The sequence below is a fragment of the Vulpes vulpes genome, chromosome 1 (genome assembly GCF_048418805.1).
Source record: "Vulpes vulpes isolate BD-2025 chromosome 1, VulVul3, whole genome shotgun sequence".
Classification (NCBI taxonomy): domain Eukaryota; kingdom Metazoa; phylum Chordata; class Mammalia; order Carnivora; family Canidae; genus Vulpes; species Vulpes vulpes.
In genome coordinates this window covers 139,186,021-139,204,877 of record NC_132780.1, presented here as the reverse complement: position 1 = coordinate 139,204,877, position 18,857 = coordinate 139,186,021, and the positions used below count along the sequence as shown (strand labels likewise).

The window sequence follows — 18,857 nt, the reverse complement described above, 5'->3', positions numbered from 1 at the left end:
CAGGGCTCAGGGCTACCCTCCCCACAGACATCAAGGGTGCTGGCCTTGAGGCTTCTGCTTATGGCCTCTGAGGCTTCTGCTAGTCCTGCAGGTCTTCTTCTCTCTCAGGCCCTCTGACAGTCAGGGCACTGAGGCTGGGCCAAGTGACCCCCCACTTGGGCCATATTTGCCTCCCAGTGCAGCCCAGGAGCAAGCCCATGCTGGGCCCCGCCACAGCTGCCCCCACCCTGGGCACTGCTCTGCCACCAACGCAGGCAGCACCCAAGCCTCGGAGCCATCATGGGGAAGGGCGGGGAAGGGCTTCAAGAAGCAGGAGTCAGCAGGAGATTAATTAATCAAAACCCGAACACATCTGTTGTTAATTAATTCTATGCCAAGGGTTAACTCTTCCCTCCCTGGGCTTTCCCTTCCCTTTGGTGGAAGAGGGAAATCATGGTGGGGAGTGGTACGCCTCTTCTTCCTGCCTTCGTGGGAACATGAAGGAGGGAAGGGACCCCAGAGGGCAGGGAGGCCCCCTCTACCATTTGGGTGCTTGGTGTGTGTGCTGGGGTGGGTATGTGTGTTTGCTTTGGAGACGCGCAGTCCACGGACACTACTCGTGAGTGCTGAAAGATCTGAGATGGACAAATAACTTTATTTACAGCAACAAATAGAACATACCCTCCCTCCATTCCCTCCCTCTTCCCTTCCAGTCTTTTCTATACCCTTCCTGTCCCTCGTGGCCCAGCCCTGCCCTCTGGGGGACCTCGGGGGTGACTGTAAGAGTCAGGCCCCCATGAGGGCCCGGGAAGGAGACTGGGCAGGGGCTCGGCCCAGAGCAGGCTGGGGTGTCTCACTTCACATTTTGCTGTCATCAGAGCCAGAGGCGGGAGGCGGGCCCCAGGGGCAGGGAGAGGTAGAGAAGCGCACAGCCCACCGGTGCCGCCCCCCTCTCCCCGGTTCCTGCCCCCCTCCTGCCTTCACAGTGTTCAGCGGCCCAGGCCCCAAGGGTCCCCACACCGCTAGGAGGCAGCGGCGCTGCGGGGTGGGGGGGGCCTCCCTCCTCGGAGCTGGCCGGGGCACATCCCCCCCAGCCCCAGCCCCGGCGGGGCGGCGGCGTCAGGAGGAGAAGCAGAGCCCGCAGCACTCCATGCAGATCTCCAGGCAGTCGGCGGACTCGCAGCAGGCGTCCACGATGCCGCAGTCCAGGTCGCAGGGCAGGTCGCAGTCGGCGCACTCGCCCGAGCCGCAGCAGCAGCAGCAGAGGCACGAGTCCTCGGAGCTGCAGGAGCCGCAGGTGGCGCAGTCCAGGACGATGTTACACAGCGTCAGGAACTCGCAGAACAAGCAGGACAGGATGCAGTGGACACAGCAGTCTGCGGGCGTGGGGGTGGGGGACAGGGCCGGTGAGACGGCCAGGGCCAGGAACCCATCCACAGAGGGCTCACCCAGTGCGCGGCTACCCTCCCCTTGCTCCTGCGCCGACAGAGGGATGAGATGAGGGGCTCAGCTCCCCTCTGGCTGATGACCCCAAGGAACAGAGTTACATGCATGCACCTGCCTCGTTCCCTGCAGAGCGGGGCTCTGAACCCAGGCGGTCTGGATTCAGAGTCCCTGCTCTTCCTCATCCTTAGTCATTTATTTAACAAACCCACGTGGTCCCAGGTCCCAGGCACTGTTCTAAGTGTTGGGCATGAATGGAACTCATTTAAATTTGGCAACAACTCCATGAGATGGGGCTACTATTAGCCCCACTCTACAGATGAAGAAACTATGTGAAGCACATAGAAGTCGCTTCAAAATATACCCAGAATCCTCCCATTCTGCTCGTCTCTCACCCAGGCAACTGCAAAAGTATTCTCACTGGTCATCCCAGGACCTACCTTTGACTACCCTTCCCTGCATCTACTCCCCACACATCAGCCCAGAGGGACCCTTGCAAAAGGTTGGCAGAGTGCATCCCTCCTGTGCTCAGAACCCTCCAGTGGCTTCCACCTCCCTAGAAGTAAGATCTGGTCTCCTCCCACACTCTTGTCTCCTGAATCACTGCAGTGGTCTTCCGAGACCACCCTCTTTAAAACTGCAACCTGCTGCCACACCCCAGCACCCTTAGCCCCTTGCCCTGGGCTGCTTCGCCTTTCCTGGGAAGGACTTAGCACCTTCCACACCACTGCACAGCTTTCTCCTCCTACTGAAACGTAAGCACCACAAGGAGAGGCATCTTTGTTCGTTGTAGTCACCGATACGTTACAAGACCCTAGAAAGCACCTGACATTGAGGGGCTGAGTACATAAATGGTAAGTGAATTAATGCAGGAGCCTACCCGTGGACAGACAGCTGGTAAGTGATGGAGCTGGGAACCGAAACCAGGCAGGCTGGCTCCGAACCGCTCTGTGCGCTGCCAGGATGCTGAGTTGGCATCCCTCCCAGAGGCTGGGCATGCAGCAGAGCATCCAGTTCCCCTGACCAGGTGTGCCCCTGGCACAAGGCTGCTGGTCCTGAGGGAGTCCCACATGCCATAGAGGGTCTGACTCTCACCCCATTTCCGTGTAATGGGACTGGGTCTTGCACAGCTAGAACCCCTGCAAACTACCTGTAAACTGAACAGGGGAGTTCTCTTCCAATGCAAATCCAATGAAGCCACTTCCTTGTTTAAAATCCTTCAATGGCTCCCTATTGCCCTCCAGATAAACACTTTTTTTTTTAAATTTTTTTAAAAATTTATTTATGATAGTCACAGAGAGAGAGAGAGAGAGAGAGAGGCAGAGACATAGGCAGAGGGAGAGAAGCAGGCTCCATGCGCCGGGAGCCCGACATGGGATTCGATCCCGGGTCTCCAGGATCGCGCCCTGGGCCAAAGGCAGGCGCCAAACCACTGCGCCACCCAGGGATCCTACACTTTTTTTTTTTTTTTTTTTAAGAGAGAGAGAGCAAGAAAGCACTCCTGTGGGCCCACCTGGAGCACGGGGTGAGGGGCAGAGGAAGAGAGAGAATCTTGAGCAGGATCCATACCCAGCATGGAGCTGGAGGCAGGGCTCAGTTCCAGAACCCCGAGGTCATGACCTGGGCCGAAATCAAGTCAGCCCCTTAACCGACTGAGCCCCCAGATGCCCCTTACGCTCCAGATAAAGTCTAGGTCTGATGCACAGTTCATAAGGTGCCTCCCACCCCCACAGCCCCTGCCTGCTTGGAGTTTCACCTCTCTCCATTCCTCACCTAGACTTTGATAATCTAGCCAAACTAGCCATTTATCCCTTCTATGCTAATGCTCCCCTGGCTGGATCCTCCTAGTGACCCCTTTTTTTTTTTTCCTAGTGACTCTTTAAGCCTTGCTCAGACACCTCCAGAGTTTTCCCAGACTCCCGTCCTCAGCTTTCTAGGCTGGTGTGGGTGTCCCCTGTGTTTGCATAATGTCCTGTGTGTGGTTTTATCACTGTATTTATCACCCCATATGGTCATTACCTGTTTGTCTTTCTCATGAGAGCTTTATGAGGCCAGGGACTGGGTACCCAGCCTATAGCACAGTACCCGGCTCACAGCAGATGCCCAGTACATTTAAATGGATGAATATTCCCTTCATAATTAAGACTGGTGAGCAGAATCTGCCCTGTGGGAAGGCTGATGAACACATTCCGTGCAAATGTGTACACTGAATCCTGTTTGCAGAAGACCAGGCTGGCATCGCCCAACGTGGACAGGACTCACTCAGAACTTCTGGGGTGAAGGTCAAGTACCACTTGAGCTACAGGCTGCTGTCACCCACACTGAACTGATGCCTGGTGGGGCAGGGAAGCCGGCTGCCCAGGGTGGCCCAGCAGAGGACCCTCGTGTTACCAGAACAATGGCTAGTGTATCTGGGTTCTCTGACTTCCTGTCATACCCCCAATTAATATCTGATGGTGCATCCTTTTATTATGCTCTCACTAAACAGATGGTCCACTCCTTGAGGAAAATTTTGTTTCCAGAAATTGACTGGCTTATGCTGGCTCAGCCCAGATGGTTTTGTTCCTTGTTACAGCAATTCTGGGAGAGCATGGACGGGAAGGGATTAGTCTTGAGAATAGAGCTATGCCTCACTTTACCCAGCAGGTGTAAATTGCCAGATTCCCTGGAGGCAGTGTGAACACCGGGTCTCCTGGGCCCCACCTGGAGGTTCAGATCCCTTTGGCCTGGAGTGGGGCTGAGCCTGCATGTAACCAGCAACTTGGTAAGGGTGCTGCTGCTCGTCCCTGCATCAGGCTTGGAGGCGCCCAACTTGGAAGGCCTTGTCTAGGGAGAGCGGGGATGGGGTGCTTACCTTCCTGCGCCTGGAGGGGGATCTGGGAGGCAGTAGATTTGGTGCTGCTCTTACTCTTCTTGCTGCCCTGGCTGGCCAGAGATGGGTGCGTCTGCAACTTCCGGTGGGCCTTAGGGCCACCCAGGGCACCATTCCCTGCCCGCCTAGTGCTGCTCAGCTCTGAGGGGTGGCCTGAGCCATTCGCCACTAGTGGGGTGCAGCCCAAGGGGTTCCCCTGAGGCTGGCCTAGAGAGATGATGAGAAAGATTAATGGGGGTGAGGGTGGGGGGCGCCCAACCTCCCAGAGCTCTGCCCCAATCCTGCCTTCTTTATTCTTAGATACACCACGGGTCACCTAGCCAGCCCTCTATTCTGCAGATGGGGAAACTGAGGCCCAGAGAACAGAACTGACTTGCCCAGAGGCACATCAGGAAATAGTAGAGTTGAGCCTGTCTTTTCTGGAAAAGACAGAGGTGCAAGGCAAGAGCAGAGGCTCAAAGCCCCGGATCCCACCATCTTATCCCATGTGAAATCCACTCTTCTGCTCTTGGGGTCCTGGGGTTTTGGCAGGAGTGGCAGTGGTCAGGGAGGAGGGATAAGGACTGTTTGGCTGGGGTGCAGAGGACAGCAGTGAAGCAGTTAACCTGCACCTCGGCCCCTGCCAAGCCCCCAGCTGTTTTTGCCCTTGGTGTGCTGGGTGATTTATTGGAAACATCTGTTTGGAGATGAACGTCCTGGCCCTGGACTCCAGGGGCACCTCAGAGGAGCCCCTCTATCTCCTCTTCCACTTCAACTCCCCTGCCCTGTCTGCTTTTGTGGGGTGACTGGCAGAAAGAACCTAGTAGGGGGCCCAGAATGAGGGGGGAAAGAAGGCAAGAGATGCCCATGGGGAGATCCCTGAGGTCAGGAACTCTCTGAGTCCCCATCCCAGGCTGAGGGACCAAGCTTCAGCTTCATCACTGGGGTACAGAGAAGCTGGGGATAAAGCACCCAGTTCCTTCCTTACACTAGATTTGCTCACCTGAATGGTGTGGTTCTGTTTGCAAGAGATGGGGGCAGACGTGTGAGTGTGTGTGTGTGTGTGTGTGTGTGTGTGTGTGTGTGTAGGAAGGGACTGAGAAGGGGACGTGGAGAGCTCTGGGACACCTCAGTCGCTCAGGGCTGCTGGCTCCTGGGTGGCACCCTCTGTAAATGCCTAAATGTCGGGCACTTTCATCCCATAGGCATGGGGGTCTGGGTCCCTGACTCCCTCCAGGCCAGGCCTCTGGGTTTGAACTGTAGGAGAAGGAGGTGTCTTGGAGGGTGGTGCTGGAGGTTGCAGACAGGGGAAGGTGGCCTCAGTGCTTCCCCTGCCGGAGAGGGCTGGGCCTGCTGAAAAATGGTTGTAGTGACATCACATCACGGAGCACTTCCTGCCTGCCAGCCACTCTTCTGAGTGCCTGATGTGCCATTCTCTCACGAACCCTCTCAGTTTCTCCCTAGGGCAGTATCCACCTTTCACAGAGGAGGGAACTGGGTCCCAGAGAAGCAGAGTAACTTGTTCACTGTCCCACAGCCCTGAGAGGGTAAAACTTGCCCAAAGTTCCACAGCTAGGAAGTGGGGCGAGGATAGGATGGAGGTGAGGGGAAGGAGCTGAAGGCTAGGTGGGGAGTCAGGGGAGGATGGGGCTCTGGAGAAGCTCCACGCTGGGAGCAGCCTCTGGCCCTGAGGTGTGGCTGGTGCCTGCATCTGGGTAAACAGGGGGAAGGCCAGGGGAAGCAGCCAGGCCTGAATCATCCTGCTCCCACCTCTTGGCCCCAAGGCGGGAGACCAGCCTGAGTCCTCGGCCAGCTTCCGTGCCCCCTGCCCTGATGCCTACACATGGGCACGGTGGCCAGAGGGCGGGAGTGTGTGGTGAGGCTGAGGGCCCTGGGAGGTTCGGACAGACACAGAGCTTGCTGTGGCCATGGCCGTGGGGGTGGCCATGGGGACTGAGTCACAGAACAAACACTTGGGCCCCTAGACACAGAGGTGTCTGTCCAACTCCCATCCAGGCCCCCTCCTCTGTGGCCACGGCGCTGACCTCTTTCTCTCAATTCTGCTGGTGGGTGTGTCTAGAGGAGGCTGAGGGCAGTGCGCTAGCAGGGTTTAGTAACCCTGACTTCCAGGGAGTCCAACTTAGCCCCAGATGCCCTGGCAGAAGGCGGCTCCCTGCTCAGCCATGCCAGCTGAGCAGACAGGCAGAGGAAAGAGCACTGAGCCAGGAGACCCGAGTTCCCCGGCTGTGTCCAGGCTGCGTGGTTCTGTGCGCCTCGGTTTCCTCACCTGTAAAATGGACCTGGCGCTGGCCATCCTGCTGCCTCACTACAGGCTGGTTTGAGGAGTTTGTGAGGCATCATTCAGGGAAAGAAGGCTGGAAAGTGCAAATGTGTCTATAGATTTTGTGACCCCTATTATTAATTACAAATGGCTCTGGCTGCCTCCTCCCCTGCTCGTGAGGGTGACGGGGAAGAGTTCTCTCCCTCCCAGGACCGCCGTGGAGGCCTTGAGACAAGCCTGGGAATAGGCTCCTTTCTGTTCAGATTAGCTAGGGGCTTCTCTCTTTCCTTTTCACCCTATATCCCCTGAAGGGTGGGCTGTAGCGGGCTCTGGCTTCTGGCCCTCAGCACCCCCAGCTCTCTTCCTCCTTTCATACGGCCCCACGCCCTCTTGTCTTGAACCATATTGCCTGGAGCCCGTCCACGCTCCTTGTGAACTGATGTTATACTCATTATTTTGTATGTGAAGGGCTCTTTCCTAGACAGCAAGGGCACTGACAGTGTGCTACACCTTTTCATTGCCCACACTTTGAGGCACTGGCCCCGTGCTAGGCTCCCGCGGGCACCCACCGTGTTGCTGCCAGCCCGTATGGATAGGATGCCCCTAGGGCAACCCCTACATGTTACCACTCCCACCCCCTGGCCCTCCAGGACTCACGTGTCACAGCTTCTGTGGGGACATGGAGGTCAGTGCTGTCCAGGGCCTGAGGGGCCCCAGGGCCATTGCCTTGGGGCATGGGGGGCGCCGCCTCCTCCAGGGAGCCCTCCTCTAGCGCTGCCTCCAAAGGGTGAGTGGATCCTGTTACTACCTCCAGCCCAGGCAAGAGGGATGGGGTCTGGGCTGGAGAAAAAACACACGACCAAGGTATATTTTCCTGGTGCCCTCCTGTCTGCCCGGCCCTGGTCCCCTTCCCACAGCCCAGAATGCCATGTGCCCTCATTCCTGGTCTCTTTATACCAGCTACCCAGCCCTTACCCTCTCTGGCAATAGTGCCAGACTCCAAAATAGAAAGCTACCAAAACACAAGCCACGAGTGGTCAAGAGTGTGTGTATCTATGTGTGTACATGAGCGTGTGCACGTGGGTCTGTGTGTTCATGGGGGAGAGGGGCCAGGGATGTGCAGTAGAAAGGAGGGAAGTGGGGAGAAACATGGCACAGGAGAGGACAGACAAGGATGGAGACACAGGGACAGGGAAAGAGTCAAAGGAAAGGTAAGAAGGAGGGACAGACAGCATCAGAAGGCAGGATTGGGCACCGGAGGAGGGGTCCCCCAGAAGCCCTGTGACACAGGCCTGGAACAGGAAGGAGACTCAGCAGAGACTCCATGAGGGGGAGGCAGGGGCGACAGAGAAGGGAGTGTGCTGTACGAGCAGGGCCAGAGGGACAGGCAGCGAGAAGCCAGGTCAGGGAGAGAGCATGATAGCAGGAGAGAGGTTCAGAGACCTGGGGGTGAGGAGAAGGATGGGCCAGGCAGGAAGGGAGGCAGGGAGCCGGCCCAAGACACTGGGAAGAGGCGGACCGCAGCCACATGTAATTACAGTGACCAGCTCGGCCCCTCTGCGCAGGGTGGGCGGAAGGCAGAAATGGAGCCACCTTCAAACCCACTGCTCCTGAGGCAGCAGGACTAGGCCCCCTGGGCCCAGGGGAAGAGGAGTAGGGGGTTGGGAGTGGGGGCCCAAGCAGAAAGGGGCTTGAACTCCCAACTCTTACTTAGCACCACCAGGGTTGCAGGAAGGTCTGAGGGTAAGGGGGGAGAAGGAAGGCAAGTCAAGGGTCATGGGGCTCGGGGCCAGGCTAGCCATTCCAGGGTGTAGGGTGCATCCTGAGCCTCTCATCAGAACCCCCAGTTGTACACTCAGGGTGACAGGGGCTTCGACAGGGTGTTGAAGGCATATACCCACTATATGCCATGTTGAGAGCAGGGCAGACACGGAAATGAGACTCAGAGAAACACAGACACCACGAGGGCACAGGGAGAGGAGAGCCACAGGCAATGGTGGAGAAAAAGAAAGGGCAAGAACCCAGAGCGTAAATGATCAACACCCGCCTCGTCACACACCACACAAAGTGACCAAGAGAGAGACACGCCCTGGGCGACCGAGAGAGATAGACAAAAGACTAGTCTTAGAAATAGAAACAGACTCAATCACAGAGAACGCAGGCGCCTGCATGTGTTGGCCTTCGTCTCCCTTCTGTCTCCAGATGAAGGCCAGGCCGAGAGAGAAGGCCCGAAGAAGGCCACCCTTAGAGGAGCCAGTGAAGGTGGGGCCTGTAGGGCAGAGGGGCTGGGAGCAGCCTGAGGGGAGGGCACCACTCAGGGGCTCAGCTGCACTGGTGGCCCGGAGCAAGCCCTGTTCCAAAGATCCCCATCCCCCATGCAAGGGGGCCCAGGCCCCAGGGGGCCCAAGGAGGCAGCAGAGAGAACAGCAGGCTTGAGGGATGTGCTTACACCTGCCTAGGAAAACCCAGCAGAGACAGGTGTTGGGGTGGAAGAGGGGCCCAGGACTCCTGCAAGCTCTGGAGGGCTGCAGAGTTATATGCTGGGCACCCCTCATGGTGACCTCGGCTGCTCCAGGGAGGCAGGGGTCAGTTCTGTCCTGCCCCATCCACTCTTTGGGCCAGTTGAGAGCCCCCTCACTACTGGGCTAATGAGTGGGGAGTCAAATGGCTTTGGAAGATCTCCGGGCTGGGACAAGGGGAGCAGGTGAGGACATCCAGGGAGGAGCGATGCCTGCTGGCTGGTGCCTCTCCCAGCCCGAAGCCTGGTCTACAACAGGTCAGCTGTGGTTCCTGGGGGCTGAGACCAAGCTGGCTTGAAGAAAGAGGCTCAGAGCTTCTGAGGAAGGGAGGGGCCTTCGCCGGGTCCAGCCTCTGGCCCTAGAGGCACCGTGCCACGGCTGGACAGGCAGCGCTGTCTCTCCTGCATGTGGTATAATGTAAAAGGCCTGAGTGAGGAGCTCGGAGATCCAAGCCCTGGCTTTTAGCACTAAGCAACTTGGCCAAGTTACCAGGACTTGTGTTCCTTTGTATGTAAAGGGTAGGGAGGAGGGTCCTCATGCTTGTCCTTCAGGGTTTCCTAGAGTAAATGAACTGCTCAGCAGTGCCCTGGCATGTAGGGGCCATTCATGAAACCTTTCCATCCACCCACCTACCTTCCTTCCTTCCTTCCTTCCTTCCTTCCTTCCTTCTTTCTTTCCTTTTTCCCTTTCTGCACTGTTTGGTTTACCATTTATTAAGCAGCTATTATGCACCTTGCAATAGGTCAAGTGCTAGGTAGACCAAAGCAAGGAAGAGGGGGGCCCTGTCTCAGGGGTTCTCTGCGGTGGCTGGTGGGCAGTCTCAAACACTGTGGGGCAGGAGGTACACTAGGGCTGTGGAAGCTCAGAAGATGGGCACCCATCCCGGGGGTGTGCATGCATGTGTGTGCGTGTGCACATGCGTGTGTGTGTGTGTGTGTGTGCATGCACAAGCATGTATCCAGGAGGCTTCCTGGAGAAGATGGTGCCCATCCTGGGTCTTGAATGATAATCAGCAAAGAAAGAAAAAAGGACATTTCAAGAAGAGCAGCAGGGTGAGCGGCTGCAGCATGAACAAGGGAAGCCACAGCCATTGGAGGTGTTGAGGCCAGTTGGGGAGCCTAGAGAACCCGGACCTCACGGTCACTTCCTAGGCTTTCTCCTGAGGTCACTGGGGTGCACACTGACGACACCATCAATCCTGTAGTAGAAGGAGCAGGGATTGCAGCTTTCTTGGCCTACAGGGCCAAGAAAGGGTTGGAGAGGGATGAAGGCAAGACAGAGGGGTTAGGGAGACTCGTCCCCATTTCTGCCCTCCTTCCCCACTGTCGCCACTCTCTGGCAGTCTCTCCTTGTGGGTCACCTCCAGGGCTGGTGACCTTGAGGCCGATGGGGGCAGCTAGTTAGAGAGCCTGGACCAAGTCCCGAGGAGGCCCTCCTGCAGGAAACCTGCCATTCTAGGGCGAGCCTCAGACGAGGGACAGATATCAGGGAGGAAAGACAATCCAGTGCAGTCACCTTGACCTGGAAACACAGAGGCACAGACCTCCTGGAGCCAGAAGGGGACTCAGCAGATGTGACACTAAGGGCCTAAGAGGAACCCGTGCTAAGTGGCCAGAGACACAGAAGCAGAATGAGAATGGGAAGGCATCAAGCTCAGGGGAAGACCTGAGCTATGAAGGAGATACTACCCAGAGGGCCTGGTGCCAAGAAACAGCTCTCCCTAGAAGCGCATGGAGCAGAAAAGTCAGACAAAAGGTGGAGCCCAAGTGCTCAACCATCAAGAGAACAAAAGAGCCTCATTTTGCTTCTTGGGACCAGGAGCCCCTGCTGGTCAGCCACAGAGGAACATCTCTGTGGAGAAGCTCCCATAAGAATGCTCGAGAAGGTAGAAATGCAGCATGGGCTAGAGGGAAGCAGTGGCCAGCAAAGGCCAAGGATTCTTACATGGATGCACAATTCATGTTTGGCAAAAAGGGGCCTGCCAAGGAGGGCAGGAAGCGGGGGTGGGATGCTGGCGTCCCTGGTTAGGGCCCCATCCTCTCTGGAGGCACCACCTGCCCGCCCAGCTATATATACCTGCTCCATTTGTCCAGAGAGCACTTTTTTCTAATGTTCACAGGGGGCCATACACGATATACTGGTGGCATCTCTGAGCAGAAGCCCCAGCCCCGCACCTCTTTCTAGGGTCTCCATCTACAAGAGGGAATGCAGAAAGGCAGCAGCCCCTTTGCCTCAATATACTATCTTCTGTAACACAGGTTAGGGTTTGAGCCAATGCCCTGAGTTCTGGAAGGACCTCCCAGAATGGAGTGGGAAAGTCCTGTTTAAATCCACAAGCATGGGGCGCCTGGATGGCTCAGTTGGTTAAGCGTCTACCTTTGGCTCAGGTCATGAACTCAGAGTCTTGGGATCGAGTCCCACATTGGACTCCTTGCTCAGCAGGGAGTCTGCTTCTCCCTCTCCCTATGGCCCTCCCCCATGCTTGTGCCCACTCTCTCACTGTCTCAAATAAATAAATTAAATCTCAAAAAAGAAAAATCCATAGCCCAAGAGGGAAGGCCAAGAGACTCACAGCTTCAGCAGGAGCCCACAGTCTCCTGCTGTCCACCAAAGTAAGAGGTGTTCCTGGACCGAGGAATGGGAGGGACCTCTTTCAGGTGGGATGGGTTCACTCCAAGCCTGTTAAGTGCCCACAGGGCCTTTGTTCTGGAGCAACAATCTCTGGTGGCTCAAACCCAGACCTCTCCATTGTCTTGTGAACAGAGGATCCGAGCGTCCCCCTTGGAGCGCTGACTATCTCTGGAGAGGGCCAGAACTTCTCCACTCAGAGAGCAGTGACTGGAATCCCACACTCCAGTCTCTCCTTGGCCTGGTATTCAAGGGCTCAGTCTATATCTTCAATTTGATGAATGGACAGAGATCCTGTGTTCCAGGCAGCCTGACCTCTCCATGGCCCCAGGTCACCACTGGGCCTTCTGACCATGCTCCAATCCACCCATTCTCATATTGTTCCTCTTGACCAGAAGGTTCTAACCCTCTTCTTTCCCACTCCCCTAATCGAACCGGTCCTTCAGGGCTCAGCTCTAGCTCCTCTTCTTCAAGCAAGCCTTCCCCTGACACTCAAGCCAACGGTCCCTCCTTGGAGTGGCCCATCTACTGAGGACTTAGCACCAACCTAGCCATCCTCTTGTTACTTAGGACTGGGGAGTGGGAAGTTCTGGCAGTGAGCACTCAGCAAATGTCTGGCGGTGAGAACTGAGTCCTGGAATTTAGGATGCCCCAGGTTAGGGCAAGAAAAGAATGAGGGGGTGAGGACTGGGGGGGGGGTGGGCTCCAAACCCCAAGAAGGAGAGAATGTGGGCTCACTGGATGCACACTTGTGACATACTAGTCACAATCCTGGCCACCAGGCTGAGGACTGAAGAGGGCCTGAGTTGGCCAGTTAGGCTGGGTTGGGTTGGTTTTATTTTAGGTCTGAAGGCTCCAATTCCCCAGGAAATTCAATTGAGAACCAAGAGCTGGAATGTGACGCCTCAGTGCTGGACAGAAATCTTCTGTGGGTTAGGGAGCCAGGCTCTCCAGGGCTCACAGGGTGGAGTGGGGAGGAGGCACTGGGGGAGCCGAGGGTGTGGGGGCTTGGCCACTTGCCCCAATCAGAGGTGCCCCAAGTCCCCTCGCACCCTGTCTGCATCTGGGGCAGTTGAGGGGGGGTGACTTCCTCCCTGGCAGTGCTGCCAGCCGGGGGCCCCAGGAGCAGTGCTATGGCCTGGCTGGCTGTTCAGCACTCAGCAGGGAGTGTGGGGGACTCTGGTCTCCGCTTCAGGCGGCTGTGGGGTTTTGGCTGGGTCTCTTGCGGTTTGGGCTTCCTGGGCAGCAGGGTTCATTCTCCCAAGGCGGCAGAGCCAGGCCTCCTCACATTATGAAAGCCACATTGTCTGGCCCAGCCCAGGCTGGGGAGGGGGCTCTCTGGGCTGCTGGAAGGGTGGGGGGAGGGTTCCTCAAGTTACAGACTGGGGCTTACCCCTCCAGGTGGCCCACCCTGCCCCAGAACATTGAGTCCCCAGCTCCCTGCTGAGCCTCAGAATGGGTCACACGGAAGAGCACATCTTGCAAGGAGGTAGTAGGTGACAGAGCAGAGAAAAAGGAGAAGTGGAGAAAAAAGGCAGGGCGAAGGGAGAGGGTGGAAGAGAGGCCCAGAAAGTGGAGCGGGGAGGGGGGTGGTCAGTGAGAGAGGCCAAGAGGGAGAGAGGTTCTCAGAGAGAAAGATCCTTCCCGGTCCCGCCCCAACCTCTCTCTCCAGGCTGAAAGAAGTGCACTTCTTGGAGAAGCTCATCCCCCAGAAGTCTCTGCTCCAGGGGCCCCACGAAGAGGAGAGAATCTGAGGCTGGGGGGGGGGGGATGCTCAGCCGACACATTAGTCCCATGTATGTGCTGGCCCTTGGCCAGACATCTCCCACTTGTCCTCACCCTGCTGTAGGAGACGCCCCACCAGGCCTGGCTTGGGTGTGCACTAGGTAGACGGCCTTCCCCAACAGGCACACAGGCCCCTCTGGGCAGATGTGGAGACTGAGGGCCAAAGGGGGAAGGACTTGTCCAAGGCCATCAGCCAGTTAGTGTCAGACGGAGGTCCAGGACCAGACCTTCTTTCTTATTCAGACACTCAAAGAAGGGAGAAGAGAATTGGGGTGGCTGAGGGGAAGGCAAAAGAATGAGACCAACCTACACTGGGTTTAAAGTCCAGAAATCTGGGCCTAGACTCCTGCTCTCCACTCGGTTGCCCCCGAACAAATCCCAGCTGCTCCTGACTTCTCCCTGGCCCTGCCTGCCACTGGGAGCCTCGGCCTCCACGGGTATCGCAAGGAGAAAGGTCTGAGGGCCACAGCCAGCACCCCCAGGGAGCCACAAAGCCTTCCAGGGTTGGGAGGCTCCTGCAGGAATCCCAGAGAGATTCCAGACCCCGGGAGTTGGGGGTAAGTGCATTTCACTCGGTTGGAGTGTGTGTGCGTGCGTGTGCACGCGTGCGCGCCTGCAGGGTCGGAGCGGCAGGGAACGGGCCGGGCTGGGGTGGGGAGGAAGACGAGGGAGACAAGATGGCAAGGAGGGGAGGGGCTGGGTCCTGGAGCCGCTCGAGGCGGACAAAAGTTTTCGGGAAGCGCTGCGCTCTGGCTGGGATGGGGGAAGGGAAGGCGAGAAGGACTCAGACACCCCAAGCCCCGCCTGGGGCCCCCATAAATATTTACACACTGGGCAGAAACGGTTAGGACACGAATCCCAGACGGACAGACACCGCGGTGTGTGTGTGTGTGTGTGTGTGTGTGTGTGTGTCTGGTGTTGGGAGTGGGGGTAGTTGGAGCCAATTTGGCGCAGCCGCTGTCTCCACTCGGCCCTGCCCCCATCACCCCAGCCCTCCACTCTCCTTGGACCCGGTCCCCGATTCCCAGTGTCCTCACCCCCCATCCGCACCCAAGCTCCCCGGAACCGTCTCCCCGCGTTTCAGGGAAAAGGAGTGAGGGTGCGCAAATGCCCCCACCAACTCCCCCAGCCCGCCTCCCCGCCCCCCACCCCTTCCAGCCGCCCGCCCCGCTCCCCTCCAGCCTCGCTCTCCATCCCAGGTCCTACCTGGGCCCGGGGCGGCGCTGGGGGCACCATGGGGCGCGTCGCAGTGAGGGGGGCGCTGGCCGCTCACCTGGGACATCGGCCCGGGACCTGCAGAAAACAGGGCTCAGCGGGCGGGGCCGACCTTCCCCGGGCGCGAGCAGGGCAGAGGGGGACGCGCAGGGGTGACCGGGCCGCCGACGCGCGCCTCCCCGGTTCCAGCGCGGCCACCGGCCGACTTACTCGTGCAAGCTGCGCGCTACTCGCTCGGGCCGCGGGGATCACCGCGCCGGGGCTGCCATGCGCGCCTGCGGAGGGCGCCCCACCGAGGGCCGCTCGGCTCCTCGCCCTAGCCCCGCGCCCCCTCCCCTCTCACTCGCTCCTTTCTCCCATCGCGGCGCCAGCTCGCGCCGCTCGCCCCCTTCCTTCTTCCTTCTCTCTCCGGCCCCCTCGCTCCTCCCCGGCTCGCCTCTCCCCTCCCCTCTTCCCAGGCCCACCCTCTCCCCGCCCCCTCCTCGCCTTCCCCGTCGCCCCCTCCCCCCCGCGTCCCGGCCCCGAGCCGCCTGGGCCGGACACGTCTGTCCGCGGGGCGCCGCGGCCCGAGCCCCCACAGGAAGCCGACTCCTCGCGTTTCCTCCGCGACCTCGGAGCCCGGCCCCGGGCTCCCCAGATCTCCGCTCGCCCCGGGCCCGGCGCCCCGAGGGGCCGCCGCAGGAGCTGCGGCTTCGCCTTCTGCCCCGAACTCTGCAAAAGTTCTCGGAGAGTCAGAGAACGAGAGAGAAACCGCTCCGACCGCAGCCGCCTCGAGGCAATTGCCTCAACGGTCGTGGCCCCAAATCTCATTGTCCCAAAGATGGGAGTGATCAAGGTCCTCGGGCCCCTTCGCCCACCCCGGAGGGCGCCGCCGGGCCTGGGGCTCACAGACCTCGTGCTCGCGCCGCCGGACGCGAGCCCCGTCCCTCCGCGAACCCCGGTTAGTGACCACCTGGCCTCCCGCGTCCCGGGGAGCCCCGAGCACCCGGCCCCCAGCCCTGCCAGCTGTGCGTGGGAAACCAGCTGCGGAGGCAGAGGGGTTCCCCGAGCTCAGCCCTTCTCTGGGCTCCAGACCGAATCCGAGGCCTTCCAGGTTGCGGGTGCGCGAGGCGGGAGGGGGGAAGGGGCCCCCGCAGGCAGGGGCGGCCCGACGGCGCATCTGCGACCGTGCGCTGGGTCCCTCCTGGGGCCCTGGGGACGGAAGGGGCCGCCGCCGGCAGCGCGGGGTGGGGGAGCGCGAGGACCCTCCACGCGACGCTGGGGCCAGGGCCCCGACAACCGGGCAGGGTTTGGAGCCTGCGGCCCCGCCGGGGGGGCCGGGCGCGCCCGTGGGACGAGCCTCAGGTGGGGCCGCCGCCAGGTGCCAGCTCCCGGCCGCGCTTGACCCGGCGGCCTGGGAGCCCAGCCTGGGCGCCCCACCGCGCGGCCAGCGGGCAATTAGGGAGGCGGCGGCGGCGCCGGGCCAGTTCGCCCTAGACCCCGCCTTCCCGCCGGCCCGAAGCCCGAGGCTGGGACGCGGGGGGCCGAGGGGGGACTCGCTCTCTCCCGGCCTCCTCCGGCCCCCGCAGGCGCTACTCACGCCCTCCAAGGCCCCTGCGGCGCCGTCGCGGCCAGGACGGCGGTGGCCGCCCGGTGCTCGCCGCTCTGGCTCCTCGCGGCCGCGTCCCTGCGGGGAGCCCAGGTGGCCGCGGCCGGAAGGGGGGGCCCCCGGCCCGGGAGGAAGGGTCCCGCTCCCGCGGCCGGGCTCCCTGCTGCGGGGCCCTGGCCTGGCGTCCCGGGAGCCAGCCCGGATCCGGCTGCTGTCTGGGAGCTCTGGAGAGCAGAGTGGACGCCCCCTTCCTGGCAAGGGCTGAGTCACCGGGACGCACCCGCGCGGGCTCCGCGACTGCTGCATTCTTACCGGCTTACCTGGGCCTGCGGCGTGGGCCTCGCCCTCCTCCAAGGGTGGCGGTGGGGGGCAGGGGACGTTGTCTCCAGGGCAGCCCCCACCTTCTCTCTCTGTCCTCTCCTGCATATGGGGCCTCCTCCTCCTCAAGCACAGACCCTAAGTGATGCACCCCTTCGCAATCCCTATCCCCGCCCCTAAACTCTGGGTCAGCCCAGTCCTCAGCCTTACTGTTAGTCGCTGGCTTGAGCTCAGAACCCTAGGAATCTGGCCCCGTACTAATTAATATGTTTGGTTTGTTGGAAATGTGAAATATGCTCTAAATTGAATCCCACATGCCAGTTTTACAGGTGTGCTCAGTTCGTGGAAATTCAGCACGGTGAACATTTAAGGTACATGCGCTTTTTTGGTGTGCCTATGATGCTCCAATAAAAAGTTAAAAAAATGAACACTCATCAAAATCAACACTCCAGGACAGAGCGCAGTAGGATGGAATGGCCACGTGGTGGGCCTCATCCCCATGTTTCCCTGGTGAAGTCTTTTCATCTCTCTGAGCCTCCAGAGGGATCAACATTGGGGCCCTCAGGGTAGAAATCAGCCCTTTCACTGTTATCCAGGACTAGGACTAGGGTAAGATAAATGGGGCACTTAGCTAGGGTGCAAAATTTAGAAGGGTGCTGAGACAAAGAACGTTTTAATCCAATATTTTAGTATTTAAAAAAAAGCCAGAACAGCAAATTACAGCCCTGCTGGCCAGCTGCCTGTTTTTATAAAGTTTTATTGGAACCAGGGCTGGCATTAGAGTGAAGCCAGTGAGACAGGATCATGCGAGTGCAGACTTAGATCCTGTGTTGATTTAAGATGTTGGCAATTTGTGCATCGTGGATTTTTTTTTTTTTTGCATTCATTTTGATTTTTAGACATATTGCAGGAAAATATTGTTTATCTTCATTGCAGAGTCTTCTGATGCCCCTTTAAGTTTTGCACCCGTGCCAGGTGCCTTGATCACTCTAGGCCTTGCATACCACTCTTCCTGAAGGACCTGGCTAGGACCCTAGGGTAAAGGAGCATAGGTTGAAGTTTCCCCCTCCACTCACTCACACACAACATCAGGTGGGCTCTGCTCCCCAGCCCAGGCCTTGCTTTCCTGGAGCCCGCTGATCAGTTCAGAGTAAAATGCCAAGTCCTTACAATGGCCTCCTGCCTCCTTTAGGTGGGTTCTTCCCACCTTCACCTCCGTCTTTCTCACTCATTCCCTTCTGTCCTCACTGCTTCCTGAGTTTTTCTCCTTGTCTCATGCGCTTGCCTCAGGGCCTTTGTTCTTGCTCTTTTCTCTGCTTAGAATGTGCTTCCCTGAAATCTTCCTGTGGTCTCCTTCCTTGTTTCCGCATTTCTTCTGCTTATGTTATCTTCTCAGAGAGGCCATCCCAGACCCCTCACTGTCCACTCACACCACTTTATTCTTCTTCATTGACCTTTTCACCATGTTTTCTATTACATTTTCTTGTTTATTGGCAGAAGGAAGCTCCAGGAGGGGATTCTGTTTGTCTGCTAGCATATTCCCTAGAATTGTGTCTGCCCCAGACAGCTCAATAGATAGTTCCAGTTTCACAAGAGGCTGAGGGGGAAGGGGCTAATGGAAGTCACGCAGTGAGCAAGTAGCAAAATCTGACTAAACCCCAGGTTTCCAGACTCCCAAACCAGTGCTCTTTCCAGCCTCCTGGAGCTTATTCTAGCTTATTCTTATTCTTATTATCCCTTCCCCCCAGAGCCTTCCAGGCAAGGAAGGGTGACAGTGACCCTGCACAGCTCTCCTGTATAGTCCTTTGCACACAATGCACTCACAGACCTGGCCAGGCTCCAGGCCCTGGTGTCCACCCCTTCCCACTGTCCAGCAGACATGCACAGTTCTTCCTGGCTTCCTGTTTCTGGCACAGAGCCGGTCGGGAGCGGCTGGGCTGGGCTCCGCAGCTGGACCACAGCTGTGCTCTCTACCATGCCCGGGAGAATAGGGAACAGGACATTATGGCGCAACCTCCCAGCAGAGGGCTGTGTAGAAGGGGGCGTGTTTGTGTGTAGCCTGGAGACTGCTGGATCTGAACCAACCCAGAACCTCCAGCTCCCCTCCCTGACTTGCTCCCTGAGGGCCACTTTGTGGGGAATGGGGCTCTAACCTCGCCCCGCCGCTTCCTGATAGAAAATGCCAGCCCCTTACTAGACATTTCTAGATTTGTTGCTTCCTTGAAAATCCCCCCAGTCTGGATAGTTCAT

General features: G+C 58.5%; 1 protein-coding gene across 3 annotated transcripts; it reads right to left on the bottom strand.

Annotated features, from left to right (window-relative positions):
* Positions 1 to 646: 646 nt before the first annotated feature.
* On the bottom strand, positions 647 to 16,491 carry MDFI (MyoD family inhibitor). 3 transcript variants are annotated; one of them, XM_072731913.1, is made up of 5 exons: positions 16,281 to 16,491; positions 14,693 to 14,779; positions 7,212 to 7,394; positions 4,277 to 4,501; positions 647 to 1,355 (listed from the first exon to the last, which is right to left on the bottom strand). In XM_072731913.1, the coding sequence occupies exons 2-5, from the start codon at positions 14,766 to 14,768 to the stop codon at positions 1,099 to 1,101; spliced, it is 741 nt and encodes a 246-aa protein (XP_072588014.1). In that variant the 5' UTR covers positions 14,769 to 14,779; positions 16,281 to 16,491; the 3' UTR covers positions 647 to 1,098. The 3 variants fall into 3 exon arrangements, with proteins under 3 accessions (XP_072588014.1, XP_025846673.1, XP_072588023.1); XM_025990888.2 differs by lacking the exon at positions 16,281 to 16,491 and adding an exon at positions 14,912 to 15,080; XM_072731922.1 differs by lacking the exons at positions 7,212 to 7,394; positions 16,281 to 16,491 and adding an exon at positions 14,912 to 15,080.
* Between the last annotated feature and the right edge of the window lie 2,366 nt (positions 16,492 to 18,857).

What these genes read in the sequence shown, in the direction of transcription:
- MDFI (XM_072731913.1), bottom strand. Translation starts at nt 14,768, where the DNA reads ATGTCCCAGGTGAGCGGCCAGCGCCCCCCTCACTGCGACGCGCCCCAT. An exon ending in CCCCACAGAAGCTGTGACAC is followed by an intron (nt 4,502 to 7,211) that starts GTGAGTCCTGGA and finishes TCATCTCTCTAG; the next exon opens with GCCAGCCTCAGGGGAACCCC. An exon ending in CCCCCTCCAGGCGCAGGAAG is followed by an intron (nt 1,356 to 4,276) that starts GTAAGCACCCCA and finishes CCACGCCCGCAG; the next exon opens with ACTGCTGTGTCCACTGCATC.